Source organism: Vidua chalybeata, chromosome 3 (genome assembly GCF_026979565.1).
Source record: "Vidua chalybeata isolate OUT-0048 chromosome 3, bVidCha1 merged haplotype, whole genome shotgun sequence".
Classification (NCBI taxonomy): Eukaryota; Metazoa; Chordata; class Aves; order Passeriformes; family Viduidae; genus Vidua; species Vidua chalybeata.
The window spans coordinates 32,116,306-32,130,019 of NC_071532.1; the positions used below are offsets into that span (position 1 = coordinate 32,116,306).

At 35.6% G+C, this 13,714-nt stretch overlaps 1 protein-coding gene across 4 annotated transcripts in view; it reads right to left on the bottom strand.

Annotated features, from left to right (window-relative positions):
• CDC42BPA (CDC42 binding protein kinase alpha) overlaps positions 1-13,714 on the bottom strand; it is a 180,984-nt gene that overhangs the window by 64,600 nt on the left and 102,670 nt on the right. For 2 of the 4 annotated variants that reach the window (XM_053937394.1, XM_053937396.1), the window contains exons 9-15: positions 13,028-13,276; positions 9,289-9,368; positions 8,091-8,257; positions 7,518-7,640; positions 3,088-3,221; positions 1,206-1,448; positions 848-958 (exon numbers count right to left, since the gene is read on the bottom strand). In XM_053937394.1, coding sequence (XP_053793369.1) covers positions 848-958; positions 1,206-1,448; positions 3,088-3,221; positions 7,518-7,640; positions 8,091-8,257; positions 9,289-9,368; positions 13,028-13,276 — 1,107 coding nt within the window. The remainder of the gene's footprint in view (positions 1-847; positions 959-1,205; positions 1,449-3,087; positions 3,222-7,517; positions 7,641-8,090; positions 8,258-9,288; positions 9,369-13,027; positions 13,277-13,714) is intronic. The other 2 variants (XM_053937395.1, XM_053937397.1) reach the window with 1 other exon arrangement.

Sequence of the window (13,714 nt, forward strand, 5' to 3'; positions counted from 1 at the left end):
TGTTTGCAAAAAACCATCAAATTTTCTGTGCCATAACTTAATGTTGATGAATGTCCCAGAGAATTCTAATGAAAAAAGACTTCGTTACTCATTTCAATTAAGACCAGATTAGGACTATTCTCACATTTTGCCCAAAAAAGTTTAGAATTACCCTACTGCATGAAACATTTGGAACAGGATTTTGCTGTGAATGAACAGCAATCCGCATAAGTAAACTAAAAACTTTCTATTCAATTTTTGAGAAAGCCTAACTTCTCTAGAGCACTGCATAAAAAGCTAAATCACAGAATAAGATAACAGTTAACATTCTTGGCTGCCTTAAATTTCTTCTTTTAAAATCACATGCACATGTGAGCAATCTCATCAATATAAACAAAGCCTTCATTCTCAATGCTTTTCTTGGGCAAGAATGTCTCATCCTCTGGCTGAGAGGCAGAATGTGCTAAACTGTTCCTGTATGGTTACATCAGTTGATATCTATTGTGCAGGAAACCTGAGGAACAATACAGCAGACAGAACACCTATACAGAGACCTGCCTAGATTGCAGGTTTATCTTCAAGTATTCAACCATCCCATGCTAAAATAAAAAAGCCTTTAACAGGTAAAGTTAAACAAAGTATTAATGAAAGCAATATGGTAAGACAAGGTTGATTATTGAGAAATAGCACATCAGGCAAATATTAATTTTTCTGCGCAATAATGCAAAGCATGCCTGTATTAACATTCAGCACCAACTGAAATGACAGACTGACAAAACCCTTTTGTCCTACATCTGAAAGCAATCAAACAGATCCAAATCCTACTTGACTAGTAAGTTTGCAGGTGTTAATATCAAAACAGACTAACCTTTAGCCCTTCTACTTCACTTTCCAACTGTTTAGAGTACTGTTCACTCCTCTCTCGCAATTTCCTGTCTTTGGATGCCTCAGCAGCTGCAGCTTCAGCTTGGACTTCCAGCTACAAAAGTACATACGTTTTTAATAGACAGGATTATGCTTTTTTTTTCCCAAAATCTATTGATGGTTTTCAATATAAGAGAGAAATCTTCAGCACCAAACTGAACACTTCAAAGTCTTAGAAAACAAAATTGGTACTGTTTGAAACAACAAACAAAAGGTTAAAGATTTACAAATTAAAAAAAATACTCCGAAAACCTTACATATAACTTATTTCATAGAGTCTAAACAGTCTTCTCACCACTTACTTCTTTTTTAAGTCTCTCTGTTCTGCGTAACTCTTGCCTTAAACTTTCTACTTTTTGCATCACCACTTCCATTTCTTCCTCCTTATCTCGGAGCTGGCGGGCAAGCTTTTGTTTTTGAGAGTGCAAGTCTGTCAGCCGCTCGTTCATCTCTGAGAATTCCTGCATTGCCAATTTCCGCTGGCTGTGTGCATCTTTCAGCTCTTTGGCTTGGGATTTTAATCTGTCACTAGACTCTGCCAGTTCCTACAGTTTAAAAAAAGAATTAAGTAATAAACCTAGAAAGCTACAAGGCCAATTCTGTCTTTGGATGAGCATCTAACACCTTCTCCAGAATGAATAGAAACTACATATTCTTTTTGATTTCATGAATGCATCTACAATACAGATTGCATGCCTCTATAAATAAGGAAAGAGGCATGTTTTACACTACTAGAGTTAGTAAAGCTCCATAAATGTAAACCAAGTAGGAATCGACTCCATTATTACAGGTAAACACAATGGTTTTCAAGCACTTGCATTACCATATAAAAATACCTCGCTTTCCTAATGCAAAAATGTCATTAGCATTGGTTTTTAATAATTACTTAAATAAATTACAAGAATCTCAAGTGCTAAATGGTTAAAATTGGATGGAAAACTCTGTTCTATGAAATTTTTTATCCAAGGAGCTCTAGAAAACTGGCCTGCAATGGCAAATATTATTTCCATACACTGTACCTTAATATCAAATATCAGAGAAAGTTTCAGGCAATAAAACACTGCAGTGAATAAAAGCAATATATGATAATATATTCTTTTCAAAGAAACAGCATGAAATAACACTGCTAGTGCAGTGATAACTCCACATCACAATACCTTCATGAAACTTGTTGTGCCCTAGATTTGTGCCAGCACACTACCAACGAGGGATCACAACAGTTTAAATAGTTCCATAATGTTCAGTCAAACCAGAGCAGAAAAAAGAAGCAAGGAAAAGTAAAGTTCAGGATAAAAAAAAAAAAAAACATGAACTGGAAGAATTAATATTTGTCACTGCTGACATCCATGTAAATCTAAACATTTTTCTATGGTTTTTAAAAAGAGGTCCTAATCACTAGGAATTGGTTTAGAAGAGAGATGGTCTTTTCTGGGACAAACTGGCAGCTTTCAAAATTTTAAGAGCCTTAAGGGTCAGAAAAAACAGTGTTAAACACAGCTGGCACATCAACTTTAGTGTGCACTCTAAAATACTGGGCCAATATAATCACCAATCACCAATGAAAAACAGGTTTTATTTATTTCACACCTGATTACAGGTTGATTTAATAACGAATACAAGAAACAGCCACGGAAGACAGTATGTTGTACTTAAGAAAACGAGGGATCAGAGAAGAAGAAACAAAGTCCAGTATTCTTTAGCTGTAGTTATTTCAAATTACTTTTCAATTTTCATACTTGGGCAATTTTTCACATCTCCCTCTGGAAACACTTCGGTGACACAGCCTTAATACCATATTCTTCACATTTTTTTCACTGTTAATGTCTCACCCGTACTTCAGATTAAATTGTCTGGAATAGTTATTCTCTAATCTGTCTTCTAACCCCCATCAGTATCACCTAAATGTGAAGCTATAAAACCTTTTTTTGCAGCCACCATGCAATCTGGATTATGGAGTTGTTCACTATCTGGAAGCAATCACTTAGGGAGCACCCAGCAGTCATACAGACAACGTGTTAAATAATGTCCTTTTCTTCAACAAAAAAAAGGCAGAAAGCTAAGTAGGTCATGCTACACACTTGTTATCTGCTCATTAGTTTTACACTTGAAAGTTACTACAAGCAAAATGAACAAAAACAAAACAGTCTTGAGGGTTTAGAACAGTTGCTGACAAAATGATTTTACCTTATTAAGATCTTCTCTCTCTTGCTTCAGAGTTCTGACTTGCTTCTCAAAAGCCTTTATTTGTCTGGAAGCATCATCCAATTCCCGCCTTGCAGTGCTGGCCTCCTCGAGCTGCTGTTCTAGCTGACCAGATTCTAGAAAAAGCAGCAGAATTCTTAATATTCTAAGGGAAAAATCGTATTTCTAGAACAGCATGGCCTAGCTGCTTGAAGCCACTTCGATATTTTTTCTGGTTTCCATTTAATCACAAAATAAGGCGATTCTTATCAGGTTTAGAAAAGGGAGCAGGTTGTTTCAGCTGCCATTATCTGCTTTTAAGGGAACAGAATGAAAGGTCCCAGCTTGCTGGAATACAACACAAAAATAATAATAACTTGTCTTCTCACATTATAACGACCATGCTCTATATATAATTCTGTAATGTATGCTTTACCATGACTTATACATTTGACTTTTATGTGCTGTGATGTAATATATAATACATCTTTTATTACATTGTAATTATAAACAGTCTCCTTCCTCCTCCCAATTTCCCCCAAAAAGAAACAGTAAAAATAATGGGTCACTCAAGAGCTGGCAAGTGTTCTCCTGTCAGTACTTTTAAAATTAACTTATTATTTCTAGTGTGAAAACCACTTGTTTTTATGTGATCTGCTTTATTACTACTATAAATAAGGGAGAACAATTGCAGCCAGTTTCTTACCAACAGTCAGTTATACAGTGACAGTATATTTCTATGGCACAGTTAAATAATGTCATATAAATACCCTCAAATTCTACAAGAAAACCTGAAACTCATAAAATATAGCAACTGAAATTTTCTAACTAGTGAGTGGTTTTTTTTTTTGTTTGTTTTTTTTTTTTTTACCTTGTAGTCTTTACTTAAAAAACAAGACTTTAAAGCAAGATATATAGGAAGGTAAGTTAATTCCAAGTTCTATGAAATCACTGGACATGCTTTCTTTTATTTCAGTTGTGGGCAGGTCTTCAGACCACTTGTATTTACCCAAAGAACAGGAACCCATCTATATTCTTAATAACAGCCTTTTAACTACATTTTCATAAATGTAACCCTAAGAGACTGGCTCTTGGAGAAATCAAATATAAAAACACATACATTTTTAAGAGGGCTAATTTCTGAAACACAAGAATTTTATAAGCAAATTAATACCATTAGCTTATACCCAGAAAAATATTCACTATTGTTTTAATTCACTAACTCTGGTTTAAAAATTTAAAAGAATGCACTTAAATAAGAGATGCAGCTCAAAGCCAGAAATTATTAACTGCCTTCCTTATGTAGTCTACTCTGAAGTCACCAGTGAAAAGAAAGTTTATATATGGCTCTGCTGAGCCAAGATAAATCTCTTTTCTGTGCATGAACTACTTTGTTCCACAGCTCTGTTTTCTTCTTGCATTGCTGCCCTTTACATATTTGGCAATATTAAAGATTCCTCAAAGTTTTCTCCTATGTAACTTAGCGAACAAAAATTATAACTTTGACCTCAAAAATTGAAAGCATATGCTAGCTTGTCATTTCCTGGAAAACCAGATAGACAAGAAAAATGTATTTTTCTAAGCCCTCCCAGTGACACTCCTGAATTTGACACAATTTTGAGTTCATTCTTTATTACCTTTTTAAGCAGGTGTTTACTCTTACAGCTTCAGAACAGGCAGTAAAACAGGTTAAAAAATGTAACAAAAATCTAGGTGTGACATATGTGCTGTAAAAGGTAATTTTCCATTCAATCACCCTAGTTTTAACTAACATTTTTGATAATATATGCGAACATTCACTGTAATATATTATTACATTACATTTAGTAACTCAAGAGATGAGTCCAAAGCATAAAAAGTTCATCTCTGCACCTGAACCTTCTTAAAGTTCATCAGATCTAGTAGAAAAATTAGCTCTTTTAAAGGCTATCCAGAAAACCTGGAACTAGCTCCCCTATATTTGGAAGCATCCAGCCAGGGCCATCACTTGGTTTGTTTCTGTGTTCTGTCATGAATATAGTTCTAAAATCTATCTCAAAATCCCCATAAAAGTCAAGTAAAATAGAAAATTCTCGTTTTATTTTATCAGATTTTCTTGTATTAGTTACAGCTTAAGGCACAAATGAGTCTTTTCTAACAAATAGCTGGATCAGACAAAGCATTCAAGTATTCACTGGCAAAGTTGTGTGGTGACTGGGGATGCGTTAGGCAGCTTTAGACCTTCCTCATTTGATCCTATTATTCACTTCCAAACCAAACTCCAAAAGTACACATTCTGTCTAGGAAAAAATACACAAATATGTATGTTGTGTGAAGCAGAAAATTACTTTAGGAAAAAACTTCTCAGTATTGACCGCTTTCACCAGACTTTGACTTCTTTTCAATTTCAAAACAGGTAGCAGATGTGTTGGGCAATGTCTCCACACCTTTACTTTTTTTTTCATTACCAAAGGAAGTAAGTGATATTTTCAGCAGTGAACTAAACTGCAGTTCAATAATAAAGAACAAAATATAATTTAAAGCTGATTCTGATGTTTTTCTGTGAATGACTGGTCTCATTCACAAACTGTTCTTGTAAATGTTGCTTTTCAGTGGTCTCAAAGACTCAAAACTTGATCTAAGGATTGTTGCAGAGAAGGGGATTCTGATCATGTTGCCTTTATCCTCATTACAGCAGCAAGAGGAGGGACATTTGGCTGGAGCAAAATTTCACAAAACCCTTTGTCCTGATATAGTGCCAACATGGCATCATTCAAACCAGAGTGATCCTCCCTGAGCTAGCTAAGCCACGTTCCTATCCAAAAATAATGCCTATGTTACAATACAAAACTGCTGCATCACGCCAGAGCAGCTGTCCAACTGTGTATCTGTAACAGGCTTTTTTCAGACTACACAATTTTAACAGGTTGTAATCTGTGTGCTGCACTCTGCAGCTCACACATAGCTCTTCCTGCCCCACAAGGCAGCTGCAGAGTCCAAACACATCCACTCCAGCGTCTGCACATTAAGTTCAAGTTACTCTTTCTGTGGGTGTCGCTGCTGGCATTCCTGACACTTCCAGGAATTGAATGAAGTCTTGTCACAAATACAAACCAGAACAAATGTTTTCTGTCGTTTCCTCCAACCTTTCTGGCTGTTTGTTTTTCTCTTGCCTCAGGAAAGATATGGACATGTAATAGAGATGTATCTACCACTACTTGTGACTTTTTTTTCAAACAAAACGCAGACATTTTCCTATTTCTATAAGATTAATTGGGTTTTTTTCCCCATTTCTTTGGTTCTAGACCTGATACCTAACAGTGTATTGTTAATTTTCCTAAATAAAAAAATCCTGCTGTGCTTCCTTTCTTCCTTTTTTTTTGAGATGTCTCTGCTCTCAAGATCCTATTTTAAAGACAGCATTATGGAGACAGATAGCAGGAGTCCTATGCTACGAGTCACTGTGAGAGAAAATTCTCTTCACCTTAGTTCAGAATATCAAATCAAGAATACTGAATACTAGCCTTTAAAGCAGAGTAACAATGTATTAGCTAAACAGACAGCAAATTGGTTCACTCATAGCTATATTCAATATAGTGGTGCAATGTAAACCCTCCCTCTCAAAGTTCTTAAAACATGAATTGCCCAGAATCTGGGAAAGTAAGGCTGGAAAAGGTGGATTTTCCCCTGAACATCTCCAGTTGCCTCTGTAAAACACACATACTGGGCTAAAGCAGATCTTTGTTTTTTGACTAGTATGAGAGTCCTGATGAAAGGCAGCATAACATTAATTTTAAAAATCAATCTTTTTAGCTGCACAGATTTCAAAAACACTTTTCCAATTTTAAAGTACTGAGGTTCTTGACAGTCAAAACTTTAGTTTTCATAAAATGTTCAAGAACTCTCAGAAGCAAAGAAATAAATGCTCAGTTTTGAAAGGAATAACAGTTCATTGACAGCAGAGCTGTAAGGTTGTTCTTCTCCCTCTCATCTCCCTTTCCTCATGTGCTTCTATTGCCCACCTTGTGCTGATTTATCTGATCAGAAGTTGATTAAATTCTCTCTATCTAATAGCATTTTCCTTGTTTAATTGAGTTAATTAAAATCATGAGAGAGTGCAGGGAATGCACAGATTGAGAAGGGGCCATGCAGCTGTAGGCAGGACTTATTTTGGTGGCAGTTTTCTTTGGTCAGTTCTGCTGCTGGAAGTGCAGCCCCATGGCCCATTGTATCCTCTCTCATGCACTACTCCTTGCCACTTGGAAAACTCAAATTGAATTTGGAGAAAATGTTGAGGTACAGTGGGAGAGTAAGGGGTAAAATGAGAAGTAAAAATAGACTGGAAAACTTTCATAAAGCCAAGGAAAACTAACATTACAACTGGAGAGAAAAAAAACAAACTTGACAAAATACAGTTTCTTGTTACAGCTTTTACATTACTATTGACAACATACCTGTTACCTGTTTCTTCAACTTTTCAATTTCTTCTTTCAAACTTTTAATTTCTAAATCTTTGCTTGCTGTTATTGGGCCATCCACTGTTGAATACTGCAGAGCCTGCACTGTCTGGGTGGACTCTAGAACAAGATAGAAGAGAGGGGGACGAATAATATGTCTGACATCTGAGGAGATCAAAGAGATACTACTGATAAATTAAGACATGCCAAAAGATCCTACACTGGGCATTCTACAATTTGTAATTTCCAACTATTAAGTGCCAATTTTTCAGTAATTGTCAGCTGGACCAACTAAGTTCTTAGAAGTTTTAAGAATGAAATGTTTACGCCATAGTGACCAAGGTACAGTGAGAACAAAGTTAGCATAAGAAGTTGCATACATGGTGTGTTTCAGGCATAAAGAGTAAGAGAAACTTAATTTATCAACAGAAATAACACAGAGAATTATTTTCTACTAGAAAGCATTCCAGGAGGTATATTTAACTTTTTTCCACAGTATAAACAGTGCCTTACAAAACCGCAGGTTTAAAGTTTAAAAAGTGATGGAATGATTTTTTTAAATGACTATACCTTGCAGTTTTCTGCTAAGTTCAAGCTTTTCCTGTTCTAAACGCCTTATTCTCCTCTCATAAGCTTCTGTTGCTAAACTGTCCTCCAAAGTTCTTTGAATGCTGGCATCAAGATCCATGGAGGGTGGTCCAGCTGTCAGTCTTAGACAGCTGCGGTCTGAAAGCACACTGGGGGAAAGAAATAAGTAGTATTGGAGTTTACAACAGCCTGGTTTAAAATACTGCTATAAAAACATCAACCAATAAACAGTTTGTTTAAGTTGTTAATTACCATGCCATTTATTATAACATCAAATAATATCTTGTTTGTGCTCATCGGAAATTGAAATAATTTTTTCCTAGCATGCCTGATTTTCTCAATGCATTTTTTTGTTACACAGAAGTGGATGAATACCTGATTAAAAATCATTATGGACACTCTTTGTTAGCCAGATAGCAAAAAGCAAAAGCCTAGACAGTAAAATTACAAAAAAGGTTAATTTGAGAATAGTTAATCAAGCATCACAAATGCTTTAAAGACAACGATCACTAAAAATGGTGTGAAATTATCCCGTAACAACTAGGGCACAGACATGTCAGAAATGCTGTGGCTACTCATGTACACATGCTACTACTTATGCAAATAATCCTTCTGAAGTCTAGGACATTCTAGGACATAGTCACATTCCCAGCAGAAACATAGGCCTGGTTTTTCAATGGTTGTAAACATTATTTATTTATTTATTTCCATAAACAAAGAGCATACAAGGGACTTCTCTGTTTAGTTTAGCAATGGAAATGAGTGAAATACATTCTACATTAATAGCAGATATCAAATAAAGTAATTTTTACAAAATTTCTATTCAGACTTTACAGAAGTGTCAAAGGGATAGAAATAAAACTGGTTTTAATGTCTAACAAACTAAGTTCTGCTGTGGTCCACAAATCTAGTCTTAACTGTGTCATGTACAGTTAATTTTATATATTCTCTAATAACAACCTTTCTCATTAAAACTCCCCCCCTGAGCACAGGTGCTGACTTTTATATGGATGTGAATTTTACCTGCAGAGAGCTCATTCTTTTGAACAGACAGCATTTTAGATTATGGTAATTTCCTCAATAAACTACATTCTTTGATATCTGTTCAATATGTTTCAAAGACAGAAAGTTAGAATACTGTGTAACTAGCCTACAGACAATTTTGGAACTCTTAACTTACCAGCTACTTGTATATGTGAAACCCACAAATGGTAAATGATGGCCAGAAAATGCAGTGTGGGATGGGGGAGGCATTGTTTCCTAGAAAAATAATAGGACAGTTGAGTAAGCAGTATCCTATTGGACTTAAAAGAAACAGATTTTCCACTTTAACCATATGAGAAGTGTTAGTGATAGTATCATATGAACTACAGTCACTGTCATCCTTATCTACAGCCCAAATATAAAACAGCATCAACTAAATCTATTTATAATAGCATTTAACATACACAAAAACAGAGCATGCTGACATAAAAATGCTTTTCTAATTAAATAGGCTATTGTTGGAGGAAAGCAGAATATTACGCATACGAGGTGCCAATTTATTCCTTCTTTTTTCCAAGAAGTTCTTAGCACAAAGAGCAACACCTTTTATTCCCTGCTATGTTCCTCCTTGCTATTGAGTCAACAGGGCTTCCTGCCTGTAGAATTACCAGCCCACTTCTGAGTGGGCCATCTCTATTTGGAGAGAACAATCAGCAGGCATTTACTAGAAAGAAATAATACCACAGAGTGTTCTAATCCCATTAGTGCTTTGACCATTCCTTCATTCTTTGCTCCTCTTTCTTTCCAGACAAAGAACTACAAACCAAGACAAATCTTCAAGTTTCTCTTCAGGCTAAAATAACCCTGTTGTTATTTTACTTGGACTATTTGAAGTTCTAATATTCTTAAATGTTCTGTTAAAAGCTTCCTGCTTACCCCGAAGGTTTATGTTGCTCTACTAGAGATGCCCATAACAGTCACCAAAAGAAAATCCCCAAAAAGATATTATTTCACTGGAAGTGACAAAAGATTCCAAATTATCAGAAAAGGTATGTAACAATTCCTTTCTAAACCCAAACAAAAATTAAGAAAGAAAGTTGTAAATTTCTTTCATATAAAACTCAGCAGTAAAGGACAGGGAGTAAGACTGCATTCAAAAGAAAACTGAAATTACCTTTCCAGTGGTGGTGTCAGCTATATTACATCACAACCTTGTCCTCTTAGCTGACAAAAACCTTCATGTTATAAAAGTTCCCCAACAAGAGTAATGATACTGCTAGATTGTGTAAATTCATGATAAAAATATCAATTATTACAGATTACTATGGTTAGAAAAAGTAAAATTCTACTTCTTTACATTTTGTTTTCACCTGTCATAGATTCAAATTTCAAAACTATCTTCAGAAATAACTTTAAAAATATCAAATGCTTAATTGCATGATTTTAACAGCCCACATGACAATTCTCAGGTACCACACAGGTTACTGTTCTAAAATATCATATCTATTCATCATAAGGTAAGATTCTGCAAAAAAATTTGTTTTGCAGAGATCAGGATAAGTATCTCTTTGCTGTTTCTGTGAACCAAGCTGTACTACCATGCTGAGAAAATTATGACTAAATCTCTCAAACCAAATGAGAGATGACTAAACCGAACAGTTTAAAAGCTAAAACCCAGCACAGCTTAGGCTGCCTGAACAGCACAGTTTTGCTCTTTATGCTTGTGTGTATCCTCAACATACTTTTTAAATGTCATTATTATGTATATAATTTTTCCATGGGACTACGGTCTCATTCAAAGTTCAGGAAGAATAACAATCATGCCTTTTCAACACTGTCTTTTATCTTCAGTACTGGGTTTTCCCCATTTGCTCAATGCAATTCAAATCTTGCCAAGAATTTTTGGGAAAAAAAAAAAAAAAGGTCTCATGAGCTTATCTGTGGTGCTGACTTCTATAACAGCAGTGTGAGTATGTGGAACTTCCTCAAAAGATATGAGCAAAATATGGAAGAGAAAATACCTCCCAGTTATATATAAGGAATTTGAGGCAAAGCAATATGAAATACAATGTCCATTGGTCAAAGCAAAAATGTGAAATATTCTCAGTCATGCAGTGCCTTCAGGCTAGGTTTTTACAGAAGTTCTGAGATACTAGGTGTGAAAAGAAATGTCAAGAAAATAACATCCTTATATTAAAACAGAACAAAACCTTCAGATGTTTCAAATTAGGAAACTGAAAAAGAAGCTCTAGAAACTGGTATTTTCTCTACCAGTCCAGGGGCATTGCTTTTCACCCCCAAATGTCTAAAGCAAATTAAGAATTGGACTCAGTTTTCTCAGTTGAGAGTCCAGTAACTCAGCAGAGAAGCATTCTTTCTTCACCTGCAGGTTCTTGTTTCTTCACAATCGTAAAGCATTCACACTGCACAGGCAGAGTTTGAAAACCTCAGGTGGGAGACTGGGCTCTAAAAAGGAGGAGTAGAATGGACAACACTAAAATGTGTGAATGACCTCCAAAAGATATTTCAGCTTCACATACAATGACCTGCTACATACAGCATCCACCCCAGCTACTCCATCCTCATAGCTGTTGCTGGACAAAATAATGTGCAAACAGGTATCTGAAGACTGTATCAACAAGTTTTAAGATAAAAATACTTCTGTTGTGAAGGGAGGTGGAAATATCAGATCTAAGTGAGGAAACAAAATGAAAAAAATGCAAGTCATCCTATGCAGTTACATTGATTTGCTTAATTTGCCCCTAAGGAAAAGGGGTCTGGGATTTAACCAGAGATCAAAGAATCACTTAAATTGGAAAAGATCTCTGAGTCCAGCCATTAACTGTTAGGTCCATCACTAAATGACTTTCCTAAGGACCACATCTACATGTGTTTTTAAAAACCTTCAGTGATAGTTGACTCCACCACTTTCCTGGGTAGCCCTTCTGGTAATGAAATTTTTCCCAATATCCAAACTAAACCTCCCCCAGCTCAACTTTAGGCCATTTCCTCTTGTCCTGTGGTTTATTACTTGGGAAAAGACACTGACACCCACAAAGGGTTTTAGTCAAAGTGTTTTCCACATTTTAATGTGCAGCTGGAGAAAAGGGAATGCGAATAATGATCATCTTGTCTACATCAATTCATGTTGCCACTTATCTACAGGCCCAGAAAACTGAGTGAAACTGAGATGCAGATGCAGTTCAGAAAACAAAAGCAAAAGTGGTGAAAATTCTTTACCTCACATATAAACAGCAGGTTTCTGCATCTTTCAACAGACACACACACCAACACACCCAAAGATATTTCCAAGGAGAGAACATAAAGCATTTCTCCAATGCTATGACATCTATCATTTGTTAAAGCTCCTTTTCAAAAGTATAGAAAGTGTGGTAAAATCAATAGCTGCAGAGCATTTTAAGCAAAGGTAAAAATCTTTTCTCGTTCCTAAGAAATGGCTGTAATATTTCTCCTACATTTCCCAAAAATCAAGTTGGAGAAAAGGCTGGAAAAAATTTAGTGGAAATGAACTGAATGGAATCCAACACTGATATAAGCAATTAGAGTGGAGCAATAAAATACAATAAAATGCAATATGCAAACTTATACTAAGTCTTAGCAATGCTCTGCTAGAAATAGTTTTGCAGACTATCTGTATGTGAATGTATTATTCTTTATAAGACATGCACACTAAACTTGTTACTACAACAGATGCATACTAGCTAAAGACATGTAAAGCTACAATGAATTTACACAAGTTATCCTTACACAAATATGATTTTAGGACCAGCCTATAAGCTATGAAAGCATTCCCCTCTCAGTTCCTCAAAGCAGCACCTGTTACTTATGCAGAACACAGTGAAATAAGCTGCCTTTTCCATAAGTTTTGTTACAAAGTATACTATAAAGGCTGATCCATCAAAATGTATACTTACAGAGTTTTTTAAGCAATCATCATCCACATCAAAGTTTGATGTATCAGTAGGGCTGCTGACTTCTGGGATGTAAGGTGCCTCACAGTTCCTAATGTTGTCCCAGTCAATCCCAGCAAAAAACGGATGGTTCTTAAAGTCTTCTATCCCATTTTGTCCAAGTCGATGCTCTCTGCTACAAATGAGCCTTCGGATGAGGTCCTTTGCACTTTCAGAGACATCTGTCACTTGAGCAGGAAACTGAAACCTCTCCTTAAAAATTAAAATAAGAGGAAACAGTTTATTACCAAGAAAAAGTTGGGGAAATTACCTTCTTAGTGAAAATCATTATTTAGAAAAAGAAATGTTTAAATACTCCAGCTCTGAAATACATGCAGTAAGGTTTCAAAGAAAAGACTTCTGCTAAGGATAGAAACTATTAATATTTTTTGTCTTCTAGTTTTTCCCCTGTATTTAAATTTCTCTTACACTACAGCTGTTGAATTCTACAGCTAGCTCCATCTGGAAGAACATTTTAGAATCTTCTGCACAAGCCAAGGAATGGGTTTACCAGAAGAAAGAAACACAACAGGATTGATGCCATGTAGCCAAGACAGACTCCACAGAGTGAATTAACATCCATGTTTCCAAACCCAGATTTCAAGTTTTAGCCTTATCCCAAAGCAAAGTCATCTGCAATCCATAACCATT